The 16,055-nt window shown below is 48.3% G+C and overlaps 2 protein-coding genes across 3 annotated transcripts in view; both read left to right on the plus strand.

Annotated features, from left to right (window-relative positions):
• Positions 1–228, plus strand: part of Noto (notochord homeobox) — a 73,822-nt gene extending 73,594 nt beyond the window's left edge. Inside the window, exon 5 of the mRNA XM_027934525.2 lies at positions 70–228. Coding sequence (XP_027790326.2) covers positions 70–228 — 159 coding nt within the window. The remainder of the gene's footprint in view (positions 1–69) is intronic.
• A 2,071-nt stretch (positions 229–2,299) lies between these two features.
• Positions 2,300–15,829, plus strand: Smyd5 (SMYD family member 5). 2 transcript variants are annotated; one of them, XM_027934360.2, is made up of 13 exons: positions 2,300–2,416; positions 6,442–6,550; positions 7,318–7,457; positions 7,913–8,034; positions 9,074–9,143; positions 10,005–10,109; positions 10,903–10,965; positions 11,288–11,358; positions 11,693–11,799; positions 12,188–12,244; positions 13,445–13,539; positions 14,224–14,294; positions 14,392–15,829. In XM_027934360.2, the coding sequence occupies exons 1-13, from the start codon at positions 2,321–2,323 to the stop codon at positions 14,534–14,536; spliced, it is 1,251 nt and encodes a 416-aa protein (XP_027790161.1). In that variant the 5' UTR covers positions 2,300–2,320; the 3' UTR covers positions 14,537–15,829. The 2 variants fall into 2 exon arrangements, with proteins under 2 accessions (XP_027790161.1, XP_027790162.1); XM_027934361.2 differs by lacking the exon at positions 12,188–12,244.
• The last annotated feature ends 226 nt before the right edge of the window (positions 15,830–16,055 follow it).

Consider the following 16,055-nt stretch of genomic DNA (forward strand, 5'->3'; position numbering starts at 1 on the left):
TCTGGGACTGGGGGAGGAAAGGGACCTGCTGGTCACATTCTGATGTCAGCTCATTGATCCCAATGATAGGTGAGGATCTGGTTCCAGAACCGCAGGGTCAAGTATCAGAAGCAGCAAAAGCTGAAACTGCCAGCCATGTCTGCTATGGCCACCTCCCTGGACGAGCCCTCCAGCAGTTCTGACAGCAGCATCCAGAGTGAAGATGTGGAGTCAGGAGTGGACAGCTGAGGACAGACACTCTACCTGTGCTATTTGGTCTAGTTCTAGGGGAAATCAATGGACCTTCCTGCCCACATCTCAATGAAGAGCCTCCTCAGGGCCAGGGAGCAACAGAGGAATTTGAACTGTCATGCAGGAGTCCCCTTTTCTATATCAACCCCTGAGAGCCATAATAATGTAGTGGTCAGAGGCACACACTTTGGCCATAAGCTATAAACTTGGCCAATTACTAAACTCCTGAGCCTTTATTCTTGATCTGTATAAGTGATTATAAAGGGGTGAGGTGATGTCTGTAAAGCACTTACAATGTGCCAGGACCAGTGGAAAGTGTGTGGTAATTGTTAAGGCTTATAGGCTCTCCCAGTGGGGATAGGGTGTAAGTGGCAGGGGAGGGGGAGAGTGATATCTGCAGCAGCCCAGGCTGCCCAGGGATTAATCAGTTTTTTTCTGGCCTGACTTTAGAAAGGGGACCTCACTGAATCAGTTCTGGATTTCTCCACCAGAGATGGTAGAATTAAGAGCAAGGAGGATCAAAAGGTAGACTACTTGGCTTATTTCTCAGTTTCCCAAAGTTTTCCTGTTTTGTCTGAACAATTACCATCTCTCGGCTGCCTCTCTTGGAGCAACATGCTACCCTCACTGCCAGCTCCCTGCTTCATCCATCCCCCCACCATCTTTATGTGGAATACAGAAATTTGACTCCACTTTATCATAAACTTGCCTGTTTTCATAGGATAGTTTGTGTTTCCCCTTCATGCTGCTGACTCATGGCTCCCTTTCCTTCCCAGGAATCTGCTCTGTTTTCCTCTAGGAAGCTAGCTGAGAGCTTATTCCCTTGAAGACAGCCACCAGCATCTTCAGAGCTGATTTCTGTAGCACAGATCATTAGTTCTAGAGCCAGTCCTGGGATTGAGGGAGAGTGTGGAAGGAGGCCGGCTCTGCCACCTGGTGGTGAGAAGCCAGGCTCTAGCTGCTCTCAGTTTTCTGAATGAAGGGAAGAAAGGAAGGGAGCTGGGGCGGCCTTGGAAAACAATCTTTACCTAAAGCAGTGGACTCCTGGACACAAAGTGGCAGACTTGAGAGGAGCCTGGATCTAGCTTCAAGAATCCTTCTCTATCCCTGTCTTCAGGAAAATCCTTATGCTGAACCCAAAGTCAATTCTATTAATCAATGGCTCATTGACCCCAATTATAGGCAAGGATATGGTTCCATGGTTTAAAATACCATTAATTTGGGTTTTGGTCCAAGGAGTCCAGCTGCAGTTTCCTCTTTCATGAACAAATGGCTCACTTTAAAAATTAAAACAAACAAACAATAGAGCATTTACCTATTCAACATTCACGGGGCTCTACACAATTCCCAAATGTCACCATAAGGCCAAAGCAGGTGTAGACACAGGTCCCTTTTTAAGGAGTTCAATCAATTGTAGGACCAGGAAACAAAATAAGGCACGGTGGTCACCAGGTCTAGTTGTAGGGACAGGTGTTATAGGTCAGAGGTTGGCGGTTTCTGGGTCCTGAACGAGACAACGTGCCCCTCTTGCGGACTCAGAACAACGTATGCGCACATTCACTTTTGCATCCAATTTAAGGGGCCCCTAGGTCCACTGTAGACTGCTCTACCAACCCAGCCTGGCATGGTTCTTACACCCCTGGAGAAGGCGAGAGGCGCTCGTCCAGCTTGGTTTTTCAGAACTAGTCTTTCCCTTCAGGATGAGAATAGGAATGTCGGACTTCTGCGGCCCCCGCCCGGCCCCCTTGTGTCCAAGCCTGGTCCAAAGAGCGATTTTCACAAAACAAGTCACTGTGTGGACACATAAACTGTGTGGACACATAAACATGAACCTGGACTTAGGTACATCAAAACTACGGAAGCACACAGGACGCTGATGCCGGCTATGAAGACACAGGCACAGAACTGTGCAGATGGAAAAGCACAAAAGCAGACCCTTCTACACCCACTCAAACAACCCGAGGACCAAAATTCTGACTAGCCGAATCTCGTCGCCTCTCAGGCACTCACGCCCCGGGAGGGGCTGAAGGGGGCGGGGCCTCACGGGTCGAGGCGGGGTCAAGGGTCAGAATGCGGAGGCGCGCCCAAGATGGCGGCCTCCATGTGCGACGTGTTCTCCTTCTGCGTGGGCGTGGCGGGCCAGGCCCGGAGCGCCGTGGAAGTCCGTTTTGTGAGCAGCGCCAAGGTGAGGTCGGAGAGGGTCCCGCCTGGAGCCCCAACCCCGTCCGGTCTTGGAGATAGCCTCGGGCACCCATGCTCAGAGCCTAGAGGCTCTTAATGTAGCATGGACACTGCAGCCCGGCCTCAGCTTGCGGCCCGGAGCTCCCTGTCTGTCCCCGTACCCAAGCTCGTGGAGCGTTTACATGATGGACCCCGGACTCTGGAGTCTCGGTGCGCGCCCTCCGCCTAGCGGAACCTGGTCCTCTACCCGGCGGCCCTGCTGAGGCTGCTCCGGGCAGGCCCACGGGGCAGTGGGGGGAAGGGGTGTGGGCTCTGGGACTCCTAGCTTAGGCAGGGAGCATTGCTGCTGGCCCCAGGTGCGGTTGGCAGGGACGCGATGGGTAGAGGCAACTGAGAAATATAAAAACCTGGGTCCTCTGGACCTTTCTGAGTGAAATATGGGTGGGAGAATAAGGAGAGAGGTCAGGACTCTTTACAGAGGGTTTTTGAGTGCTGGGAAACTTGGACCAAACCCAAAGGCCTTGGGATTATTTGATGAATTTAAACACGAATGACATGATGTGGTCGTTTTGGATGTCATGTTTTAGAAGTTCGTTGTAGAAGAAAGAAAATAGAAGATGCATATAAGGAAGTAAAGACAATAATTATTCATAATCCAATACTTGTGCAAATATGTATATATTAAAACCACATTTTTAGAAACTGCTTTTATGATGCAGCAGTGACTCTTTTAACATCAATAAACCTATTTCTACATATTAATTTTTAAGAGTGGAGCCTGTTCCACGGTAAGGCCAAGTTCACTCAAACAAACCCTGGTTTATGGGCACTTTATGTTGTATCTTATTCACCTTTGGGATCAAAGGTCTTGGAGTTAATTTCTGTGCAGACATCCTTTTATTCTCTCCAACACTATTTTCTTTCTCAGTTATCTTTGCCAGTTGATATGTACAAAATGGTATTGCTTTGTTCTCATTTACATTTCTTTGGGTAATACTGAGGTTGAATAATTAATAACATGTAGTGGCTGAATGTATCCTTGGCCCTTGCCCAAGATATTAGCCCTCTAGTCATCTGTCTCCTGCTGTCAGCGTCTTCATGTTGATCCAGTTTACCAGCCCAAGCTTCCCTTGACCTCATTCTGAAGCATCTGGAGCATTCTTTTTGGGAAATCAGCTCCCCTGCATCCTTGGTCTCCTTCGTTGCTCACTTCTTCTACTCCACCTGGAGCCTCTAGTGCTACTGGGTGGCCCACAGTTTAATGGCGTCTTAGTGTCTCATTATATCACTCCTAGTTTACAGCAATATTCACTAGTGTGTGTGTGTGTATGTGTGTATATATGTACTGGGGATTGAACCTAGCAGTGCTTTACCACTGAGCTACATCACCAGCCCTTCTTATTTTTTATGTTGAGACAAGATGTCCCTAAGTTGCTGAGTCTGGCCTTGAACTCAGAATCCTCTTGTCTCAACCTTTCAAGTTGCTGGGATTACAGGCATGTGCCACCATGCCTAGCTCACTATTATCTTCATTAGCCCTTCCCACTGTTGCTCATCCCCCTCGTTTCTTCACTTCTTTCTTATTTAATCTCTTCAGCCACTTTTCTTGCCTTTTATCAAGACCCCTTGCTGGTTACCCTCTCTAGGCCTTTACCTAATCTGCTGCTGGATAAAATCACATATCTACATACCTACTTGGGTTTGATAACAAGATGAATTGTCCTGGGTTTTTGCATCTGTGATCATTAGTAGGATTGGTTTATGATTTTGTTCTTCGTGCCATCTTCCTCTGGTTACCACATGAGGGTTTTGCTTGGTTTAGGATAAGATGAGATTCCTTGTTCTTTGAAAGTTTCAGAGAACTGTTTAATGAAACCATGTATGTAGATGAGGGGCCTGTTTGTGGGGGTAATTTTCTATTATTTTATTGCTTCTATAAATATTGGCAGGATGATTGTCAAGAATGTACAAACTGTTATTCCAGGGACATGACCAGTTGGGACAGAAGCCTTATCAGGTCTAGGTGATGCCAACTGGAATGCCATGCTGGTGTACACTAGATCTCAGCACTGTTTGTTTATCCAGGCTTCCTTTTTTTTTTTTTTAATTCAGTTTTGGTCATTTGTATTTTTGTGGAAAATCATTTAATCAGGATTTTAAAATTTACTCTATGGTCTTAAGAATTTTGCATAGTCTTTTCTTAAAACTTCTTTTTCAAATTACAAATCTGTTTGTATTATTTCTCCTCTTCAGGTTCACTGTTCTTCATACTCCTTCATATTATGAAGTAGAACTGTTTTTCTTGAGACACTTTCATCTGTTTTGGGAATGAGTAGCATTATAAAGGAACAACTTTGATTCTTTTTCCTTTGTTTTGATTTCTAAATATCTTCTGCATTTGATCCTCCAGACAAAAGGAAAGGGAGATCTGTATTTATCCAATATTGAGATTTGAAATTGTCAGAGATAATGTTGTTCTTGATCATCATCATCATCATTATGATTATCAGGCAGTGCTGGGGATCAGATCTACGGCCTTGTGCTTACTAGGCAAGTGCTTTGCCACTGAGCTGCATCCCCAGCCCCTGTTCATGTTGCTTTGTCCTGTAGATGAAGCTAAGTTTTCATTTTGCTAGATTGGGTGTCAGGCTATAAGGTATTGGGGTGGGGTTTCCAGGAAGACAGTCAAGCATGCATTCATGCTTTGTCCCTGGTTGTTTCACCTGTCCCAGTCTACCGTGAGAGCTCCCAATGGTGTTCCAAGGGTTGAGTCTTGTGGCTCATGGGTTGCCCAGGGCCTGTCCTGTTCTACACATTTTTGCTGCTCTGAGTTTGGCAGAATCTCTGTCTTACCAGAACACCAGTGCTAAAAGGACATGGGAAACTATTCAAGAGGACACAGTGACAGGATATCTTACTGCTGTGTCAAACACTTTTTTCCCTTTCCCTTTGTGGTGGCAGTTCAGTGTTGGCAGAGTACCACCCTCTTCTCTAAGTGAATAGCCAGAGTAAGGACCAGCATGACCACTAACTGTCTGGGTTCTGAAGCCACCTCCTGAGTCCTTGTACACATTTGGGAGATGGCAGTTCACAGGTTGCTTTCTTGTCTTCCATCATGAGTTATATAGTGTTGTATACCTAATGTATACAGTGTGACAGACCAGCACTTCTCAGACTTCAGCATCCTAGGAATCATCAGAACATCTTAAGACACAGATTCTGATTGAGTAGGTCGGGGATGGGGCCTAGGATTCTGCATTTCTAACAGTGTCCCAGGCAGTGCTCATGGTGACAATCAAGCACCTCACATTGAAAAATAAGAAGCAATAGCTCATCAGGGACATTCCCCTATGTTATATTATTGCGTCGTGGAAACCATCTGGTAGATATTATTACAGTACTTCTCATGTGGGAAACAGATGCAAAGATGTAAAGCAGTTGGCTCAAAAGTTCACATCAAATTAATACTAGAGCTGGTGCTAGGATTAGCTCATTCCTTTCAGTGCATTCCTTGAGCAGGTACCTGGCACTGTGCTAGATACCCTGGGTATCCAGCTGACTAAGGAAAAGAGCAGTTCTCTCTCAAACTGAGTTTCCTTCTCCTAGGATGTGGAGTTCTCTGTAATCCCAAGCAGCAGCACCTCTGCTGGGATCTGGAGGGATCTGGGAGACCAAAAAGCCTGCCTTGCCTTACTGGCTCCTGGTGTAGGAGGCTTCAACCTGCTAGAGCCTTGGCCTTGCTTTGGCAATTCTAAAAATTCTCCTCTCCTGAGTAGCCTAAGATGGCTGCTGTGGTGACTCCCTCCCAGGCAAGACCTTCTGCTCTAAATGGACTGAAAGAGGTGTAACTGAAAGTAGGTCCCGGCTGCCTTTCCAGAGGAGGCAGTTGTGGAGTCTATTGACCACTCTCCCTGAGGCTTCTGCCAAGAGGAGCATGTGAAGGTAGGGCCAGATGGCCTTCTGGGAGCCCTTGGAACTATGTCTCTTGTCTTTTCTAATGACCATCCTGTTTCTTCTCTGCGCTTTTAGGGAAAGGGACTGTTTGCTACACAGCTGATCCGGAAGGGAGAGACCATCTTCGTAGAAAGGCCCCTGGTGGCTGCACAGTTTCTCTGGAATGCACTTTATCGGTACCGAGGTGAGCACATCTCACCTATTCCTTATGGCTGTTGAACCTGGTCACTGTTATACATGGAAGAGCTCTGCATACATTCATACTGGCTGATGTCTCTGGGATTGTGGATGTTGGGAGAAAATGCTGTCTTCCTCTGGAGAACTGTACCTGACCAGAACCACACCTCTGTCCACTCTCAGGAGTTTGGGGCTGTGTACGGGCAGTAGCAGGCTCCTCAGCCCTGGGAGAGGGCTGTCACTCAGGCAGAAATCAGTCTTGACCCATAGTATAAGGGTCTATATGTTATGCTGAAGGGCTCTATGCCAAAGTGGACCCCCCACCAAGATGCAGCTGTATGACCCTTGTTCAACAGTCTGAATTAGAGGTCAGAGCAAGTAGGATGCCTTAGCTTTGCTGGCCACACACTTAACACTTTTCTTAAACTGAGAACAAGCATGAAAAGAGGGCCAGTTGGCTCCAGAGTGTAGGAAAAACCCAGCCTAGGGCTGGCAGGAGAAGCCCCACAGACTGAGTCTGATGGATAAGTAGGGAAAGTTGGAAGGAGGGGCTGGGGGTTCTTGAGCTGGAGGAAGGGATCATCCACCTTTGGATACATGAAATTCATTCATTTTATTAATTCCATTCATTATTCACTAATTCATTCCCCAAACTTTATGGAGTACCTACTGTATGCCAGGTGCTCTTCTAGCCAGAGAATATTGCTGTACAAAGGACAGATGTGGCACCCTCCTCTTGGGACACTTACATTCCTATGTCTGGCTTCACCCCAGCCTGTGACCACTGCCTACGGGCACTGGAGAAGGCAGAGGAGAATGCCCAGAGGCTGACTGGGAAGCCAGGCCAGGTTCTGCCTCATCCAGAGTTATGCACTGTGCGCAAGGATCTCCACCAGAACTGTCCCCACTGCCAGGTAAGCCATCCCGAGGAGTTCACCTGAAGGGGGGAGGGAGTGGGAGGCCTTAGTTGAAGTCCTCACTGGGGAGACAAAAGCCCAGATAGACCTGGTCATGGCCCTTGAGAACCACATGTAGGTTAAGACATTAGAACGGCTTGGTAATTATTTCAGTTTCATGCTCTTTGTCCCAATTTCATTGTCCAGAAAATGGACTTGATGGATGATTGCCTTTTTCTTGGGGGCCTCGCTCTTTCCATTCTGTGGTTTTACAAGCTTATGTTAGGTGCCCTCCTGCATGCCCTCAGAGCACCCTCTATATTTTTTCATCTTGTAATATCCTCTGAGCTCCTGCCCAGAGGCTGTTTGTGGAAGGAATGCAGTTGGAGGTGAGTACCCAAGGGGATGTCTGTGCCTCCATTCCTTACTCCACGGCCAGATCCTAGGGTTCTGACCTCCTCCCCACCTAATAGGTAATGTACTGCAGTGCGGAATGTCAGCTGGCAGCTGCGGAACAATACCACCGGGTCCTGTGCCCAGGTCCCTCCCAGGATGACCCCCTGCATCCTCTCAATAAGCTGCAGGAAGCATGGAGGTAGGCTTCTTCTTTCTTTCCTTTATCCCTCCCTTCTTACCTGCCTGCTTAGGTTCAATAGATGTTGACAGATTTCTTTAGTTACCATTCCCCAGAATCTTCCTCCACTTAGACAAAAGTCATAGCACCCAACTCCCTGCCTTGAGTCTTGCCTGCCAGTCCTGCCATTCTCAGCATTTACATGCTCCCCAAAAGAGCCCCATTAATCCCATAGGGATGCAAAGTCTGCCTAAGTCCTGCCAATGACTGTCTCTCTTTGGTAATTGATGGAATCAATAGGGAGATTCCTCTGTAGTGGTCAGATTGAGTTTTGCAGAACTCAGTTACTGGAGAATAAGCTTCTTTTCCTCTCCTCTTCTTAAAATTAATTTTGAGACAGGATCTTGCTGAGTTGCCTAGGCTGTCCTTGAACTTGTTATCCTGCCTCATTGTCCCAAGTAGCTGGAATTTTAGTATGTGCCACTGCACCTGACTTAAGGAGAAAATTTCTAGTCTGAACTTTTTTTTTTTTTTTTTGACTGAACCCAGGGGTGCTTAACCACAGAGCTACATCCCCAGCCCTATTTATTTATTTATTTATTTAATTGTCTGGGAGGTATTAGGGATCAAACTAAGGGATGCTCAACCACTGAGCCACATCCCCAGCCCTGTTTTATATTTCATTTAGAGACAAGGTCTCACTGATTTGCTTAGCATCTTGCTTTTGCTGAGGTTGGATTTGAACTCACTATTCTCTTGCCTCAGCCTCCCAAGCCGCTGGGATTATGGGTGTGCATCACCTTGCCTGGCTATTTATTTAATTTTAAATTTTGGCTTTGGAACTGGGGATTGAACCAGGGGTTTAACCATTGGGCCACATCTCTAGTCTTAGTTTTAAATTTTGAGACAGGGTCACACTAAGTTGCTTAGGGCCTCCCTCAATTGCTGAGGCTGGCCTCAGAATTGCAGTCCTCCTGCTTCAGTCTTCTGAGTTGCTGGGATTACAGGTGTGCACCGCCACGTCCAGCTCTAGCCTGAACATTTTTTTCTGTTTCCCCAGGAGTATTCACTACCCCCCTGAGACTGCAAGCATCATGCTAATGGCCCGGATGGTGGCCACAGTAAAGCAGGTGAGCTCCCTGACCCTTCCAGGGAAACTAACTTGCCCCATTCAACTCTGGGCCTCATCCTTCCTATAACCTCAATATCCTAGCTTGATAGTTACTCCTGACCTCTTAAAGGAGAGCTGCTTGCTGTAGAAAGCTAGCTGTATGAGTATATTAAACATACATTGGGCATAGGGAGCTGGAGCTTGTTTTGCCTATTGTCTTCGACCTATGAGGAGATTGTGTGGTAACAATTCATGCATTGATTTATAAAGCATCACTTTTTTAGGATTGTATCTCTTACATAAAGTGAGAGAAGCCACTCTAACTCCCTTCCGTGGATACCATCATTCTTCAGCATCATTCTCCTATTTTCCAAGTATTTTGCACTGGCAGGCCTGGTTCCTGCTGGGGAGATAGCTGGGTGTGGGCAGGGTGGGTATGAAGTTTCAAGCACAGGCAGGGACCCTAGAAGCTCATGCATGGTCATCATTCTCTGATGGCAAGTGTTTAAAAACATTGACTGTCCATTTCACATAGGCAGTAAGGAGGTGGGTGTCTGTGACCATTCTATTTATATTTATAAAATATAAACATATTGGGGCTAGGGTTGAAGCTCAGTAGTAGAGCACTTGCCTAGCACACATGATGCACTGGCTTCAATCCTCAGCTCCACATAAAAAAATAAAATTGTAAAAATATATTTTAAAAAAAATATATATATATATATATAAATGTATTTTATATTTATATAAAATATATAATTTCCAGGCAAGTTAAGCCCAGGCAGAATGATTTCCCACCACCACCCCATTTCTTTCTTTAGGGTAGGGGCCCCATCCTCCCCAACAGATCAAGGCCCTCAAGTATATTTATCCACTGCAGGCAAAGGACAAGGACCGTTGGATCAGGCTCTTCTCCCAGTTCTGTAACAAAACAGCCAACGAGGAAGAGGAAATTGTCCACAAACTCCTGGGGGACAAATTCAAGGTTAGTCTTCTTCCATGACTTGTCTTCACCCCTCACCCTTCCCAGATAGCCCAGGGAGGAACTGCAGCTACCTGTGGGGAACTCCAGATTTGGTCTTTCTCCAGGTACAGGAAGGGGTTAAAACTTGGGCCTGAAAATCTCATTCAGAGGACTTAAGTTCCTACTGCTCTTTATCTTTGTGACCTAATGTGGACCTAAAATTTGAGAAGTGGGCAACTAGGGTGGTGACAGAGGAAGGAGGGGTTGGATGTCCTGTCCTGAGAATGATCAATATGGGAAAGTGAAAATGAGACCCCTGTCAGAGGTTAGCAGGTGGCAAATCAGGTGTAATGGAGAATGTGGAGCTGGGGGTCCTCAAGGTCAGGGAGAACTGTGAAACTGCCAATGTGCTGAGTATCCATTCTCAATCAGAGCACAGATTCCTACTGAAGACAGCAGATTCCCACACAGAGTTGTGAGAGGGTAGAGGCAGCTATGTGGAAGGGATGTGCCTGGGGTGGGCCCTCCTATATTGAATTCAGAGGAAGGAAGAGGAGGACCAAGCTGGCCTGAAGGTCAGGGTGGGGGAGCAAAGGTAGATATTCTAAGCCAGGCTGCTTCTGCCTTGCTGGTGCAAGTACCAGAAAACAGTAAGTTTGAGTTCACCACCCTGGGTTGGAGCAGGCCAGCGGACTGCTCTTTGAAGATGAAAGCAGCCCCTTTTTCCTTCCCTCACCTGATCATCTAGGCCCTACTTGGGTGCTAAGGGGAAATCCCCAGAAATGCAAGTCTTTCCTTGCCTCCCCTAAACCAGGGCCAACTGGAATTTCTGCGGAAACTCTTCACAGAAGCCCTTTATGAGGAAGCACTTAGCCAGGTAAGTGTGGGGAGGATGGGACCAATGGCTTCCTGGTTGTTGCAGTTCTCCAAGAGCAACTGAATCAGCTTCTCCTAGAACAGCTGAGCCAAAGCCTACTTACTGGGTCTCCTGGAACCAGGATGGGACTGACTCTCAGAGTCTTTGTGTGTGTGTGTGTGTGTGGTGCTGGGGATTGAACCCAGGGCCTTGTGCATGTGAGGCAAGTACTCTACCAACTGAGCTATATCCCCAGCCCTCAGAAGTCTTATTGAACAGAGTTCTATCAGGAAGAAAAACAAGTGGCTATAACCTGAGTGCTCATCTCCTCTCTCTCCCACAGTGGTTCACTCCAGATGGATTTCGGTCTCTCTTTGCTCTTGTTGGGACAAATGGCCAAGGAATTGGGACCAGGTTAGAAGAGATTGTCCTAGAGCTATTACATGATCTCTTGGGGCTCGGGTGGAAGACTGAGCGAGGAAAGTAGCCATAGCTTCTTTCAACATTGGGGTGGGGCAGGTTGTGACTCTGGCTAGAGCACTGAACTGGATGTGGTGGGGGGGGAGGGGGGAGAAATGAAGCAGTGGAGTCTGTCCTGGGGGCCTTGATATGTTGGGGAAGACGGGGCCCCTACCCTAGAGAAAGAAATGGGATGGGAGATCCTTCTGCCTGGGCTTAACTCTCCTGGAGGTGGAGAGCCCTGTGACCTGGGCCTTCTCTCCAACCACGGGCTGCCTGGCACCCTCAGCTCCCTGAGCCAGTGGGTCCATGCCTGTGATGCTCTGGAGCTGAAGCCTCAGGACCGCGAGCAGCTGGACGCCTTCATTGACCAGCTGTACAAGGACATCGAGGCAGGTTGGTGAGATGGGGCCATGACCTCACCCAACCTTGGAGACCCCTCAGTCAGATGATAGATATAGTCGTTTCCCAGGGACCTCTGAGCTAATGGCAAGGGGTGGTTGATGGGATGCTTCAGAACTGTCCACAGGACATGCAGGTGAGAAATGGCCCTGAGATCCATCCAGAGGCTCTGCTGGGAGGAGGGGGAGTGCCGGACAAATAGGGTGATGTTGCAGACAGAAGAGCAAGGCTTGAGCCTCAGAGAAGCAAGTTTAGGTAGGGCCTGGGTGCATTAGTGTGGTAGGTGGCAGGTCACTGGAGCTGGTGCCTGTCCTGTAAGCCTAGTTTTCTTCTCCCTCCTGTAAAATGGGTAGAACACTATCTGTATATTACTATCTTACAGCAACTGGCGAGTTCCTTAACTGTGAAGGATCTGGCCTCTTTGTGCTTCAGAGCTGCTGTGAGTCATGACATTGGAAGGGATGGGCCACCCATTTCTTTCTTTCTTCCTTCTTCCTTCCTTTTATTTTTTGTACTAGGGATTTAAATCCAGGGGTTCTCTACCACTGAGCTATATTCCTGGCCCTTTTTATTTTGAGACAGGGTGTCACTGAGTTGCTGAGGGTCTTGCTAAGTTGATGAGGCTGGCCTCGAACTTGCGATCCTCCTGCCTCAGCCTCCCAAGTGGCTGGGATTACAGGTGTGCGCCACTGTGCCCCACAAGCCCACCCATTTCTGCCAGGTGGTCTCACCACCACATTTTATCTTTCTCAATTGGTCCTTTTCTAGGCTGGTGGGGTTGAGTTTGGGAGTGGGGTTAAGGCTGAGCTTTGGGATTCCCTTGGGCCTTTTTACTCCATTATATTTTTTCAGTCATTTATTTAACTGTATGTTCTCTTTTCGTAAGGGAACTCGGTGCCTTGGGCGTACAAATAAAGCCCTCTACCACTGAGCTACATCCCCAACCCATTGCTCGAGTTAATAGATGCTAATATATAAAAATTTACAGTGGACCAGGCCATGCCTAAGGCAGGCACAGAGCTCTACTTCATGCAAGGGGAAGTGTGGGCTTTGTACTTTTCTGCCCTGTGGGATAGGGGAGCGTTGGAAGAGTCCAGGAGGCCCGCAAGATCCTAGGCAGAGGGAGCTCAGGCTGGAAGGCAAGTCTCCTCAGATATGTCGGGGAGGGCCAGGACCAGCTCCCACACTGTCTTTTTCTGATCTTAGGCCTCAGCTTCCTGGTTTCCTCACAGCACGCCCCTCCTCCTAGACCTCAGGGCCACTCTGTGCCTCCCAAACTGATTATTCAGAGGGCCCAAGTAAGCTGGGACCATATCCAATAGATGACAGAACTGAGTTAAGTGGTCTGGTGCAGGCATTCCTTCAGAGCCCTGTCCCTCCCCTAGTGAGACAGTGGGAACACAACTGAGATTGAAGTTGGCCAGTCTTGAGAGACTGGAGCCCAGATTGATGGGGCAGTGCATTGTGCCTGTGCACCATGGTCTTCAGGGAAGAAGAGTGGATGTGGAGGCAGGAAACCTGGGGTCTAGAACCTGCTCAGATTGTCGGGGTTCAGAGAACAAGGAAATGCTCTGCAGAATTGAGAGACTTTTTTGTTATTGTTGTCATTAATCTTCATTACACTCCTCTTGTGACCCAGGCAACCACAGCTGTGTCCCTAATGCAGAGACTTCCTTCCCAGAAAACAACTTCCTTTTGCATGTGACCGCCCTGGAGGATATTAAGCCAGGAGAGGTGAGGGAGGCCAGGGCCATAGGGGTCAGGGTGGGCAGTGGGTTTGGTAAGTTATCTTCAGGGATCTGGAACAGCAGTAACTAGAGCCCCTCAAAGTTCAGGCTGTTGGATGAATCCCATACGCCTCAAGGCCTTACTCTTTTCACATGTTCTAACCCTACAACACTTCTTCAAAAAATAACTCTAGAGCAGTGTTTGAGGGACAGCTATATTCCCAGGTTCCTGTCCCAGCCACCTTTTGATGGACAGATCTATAGCTCCTAAGAAAGCAGGAGGTAGCTCTTTGTGCCTTGAGCTGTGGTGGCTAGTGTGGGTTTGGGGTCTTGGCTGTGAGCTCAGTGCACAGATCCTGATTGGAATCATCTTCCAGGCCATGTAGCCTCACATCAAGATAACCTCCAATTTCAGCCATAGATGTTGGCCATTTACTGACTTTCACCATGGTCAGTGGCTAACTTCAGTTTCCTCTCAACCTCAAACATGGGTTGTTGAAATTTCAGAGCACCTGCCCACTGAAGGAATGATGGAATGGATTAGGGCAGCCCATCCCTTCACTGAAGGGCAGCTCAGTTCTGGCTCCCTGGGATGGGCAGTGGTTGGAGATAGGACAGTTGTTGGGGAGGCCCTTATCCTATTGAATGCAGAGCACAGACCCTCAGACCCCATCTCTCCTCTGCCCCACAGGAAATCTGTATCAGCTATCTAGACTGCTGTCAGCGGGAGCGTAGCCGCCACAGCCGCCACAAGATCCTCAGGTGCCAGCTGGAGACATGGTTGGGTAGCTGGGCTGTGGGTTCCTCTATCCCAGTAGCTGCCTGACTTTTTACCTTCATCATTCCCCCATCCCTGCAGGGAGAATTATCTGTTTGTCTGTTCCTGCCCCAAATGCCTGGCAGAGGCTGATGAACCCAACGTGACCTCAGAGGAGGAGGAAGAAGAGGAGGAGGAAGGAGAACCAGAAGATGCAGAGCTAGGGGATGAGATGACTGATGTGTGATTTGTTCTGTCCAGAAGTGGCCCTGCCCCAGATCCTGCTGGGATAGGAGGTCCTTCCCCAAGACAAGAGGCTTGGAAGGAACCCCCCCCGCCCCCCGACTCCCATTGCCTGCTTTCCCCCTTCCAGTGCTCGCTGCCTGAGGGTAGGACAGAGACTGGACCCCATGTCCCCCACTAGACCTCATGCCCTGAACACTGCTGCTGAGTTGGCTCAGGCCCCTTGCTGTCACTGAGCCTTCCAGAACCGGCCTCCCCCGAGGTCACTCCACTGTAGATGTGAGGGGCTGGAACCAGGGTCAGGCCCTAACAGTGTCTCTTCTCCTTGGCCCCTTGGTCTATACTCATCCACTCACCTGAGGCTTTTTCCCTCTCAATTGGCTATTATTTTGAGGGGGTAAAAAGTGGTAAATGAGCACAGATGATGTCACTGAAATGGAAAGAGGAGGTACCCCACTGTCCTTGCTCCACCTGCCACAGCTATAGTTGATAAGACAATGGTTTGCCCGCTAGCCCAATAGGGTAAGGCAAGGGTCTGGACCTCTAGAGCATTTTCCCTGAGGCCCACTCCCAGGGAACACTGGGAATCTGCCACCCCTGCCCCTCACACACACATACCCTTCCCACTGTTTGGATATCAGGGGAAGTGGAGATTAACTCCTTTCCAGACCCCAGAATCTCTGTACCTCGTGCCTTTCCTCTCATGCCCTGGCACAGTGCTGGCCCCATGGGGTATGGGGAAAGCCTCTGCCTTCCTTAGGAGGGGTGCATGGATGATCATCACCCTTTCCCGCTGAGGACTCTAGCAGTATGGCTGACAGGTCTATGTTCCTTAATTTAGAATGTTCTAGTCTTCCCTGGGGCCAGTTAAAATGGGTCAGTGAAGGGCTCTCCTGGCCTCAGTCTCCATCTTTAGGATCTCTACAGAAGAACATTGAAGTCTTCCAGAAATGTAGAGGAGCTAGGTTAGATGCTCAGAGATTAGCTGACTGTCCCCTCCTTTTCCCAGATGAGCACTCTCACTTTTGGGTAAGGTGCTGGAGGAATTACATCCATCATTCCCAATTCCTTCCTGCCTACCTTCTGTGAGGTCCTGTCATATCCCCCAGCTGAGGGATCTCAGGGAGGGCAGGTTCCACCCACAGGACATTTATTGATTGGATCATGGAGTTAGGTTGAACCTGCCTGTCTGGCCCCCTCACCTATTGGGTTCTTACTCCTTCACAGCAGCCAGCAACCCTTTCCCATCCTGCCTGCCCACTGTCCTCAATAAAACATGAGTGGTGACAGGCCTCTACAGGAATGCTTTGTAGATAATAGCTGAGAATAGCTTGCTGAATAAATGTAGATGGGTGCCTGGAGGCTCAGGTTAAACTAGATGGGGGCAGATAGGGAGCTGCATCTCTGGTCTCAGCAACCTATTGTACAAATATTTCTAAAGTCAGAACATGGGACCCCTAAGGTCCAATCTTGATCCCTAGCACTAGGCTACAAGATGAGTCTTCTTTCCAGGGGGCTGAATT

Source organism: Marmota flaviventris, chromosome 14, assembly GCF_047511675.1.
Source record: "Marmota flaviventris isolate mMarFla1 chromosome 14, mMarFla1.hap1, whole genome shotgun sequence".
Classification (NCBI taxonomy): domain Eukaryota; kingdom Metazoa; phylum Chordata; class Mammalia; order Rodentia; family Sciuridae; genus Marmota; species Marmota flaviventris.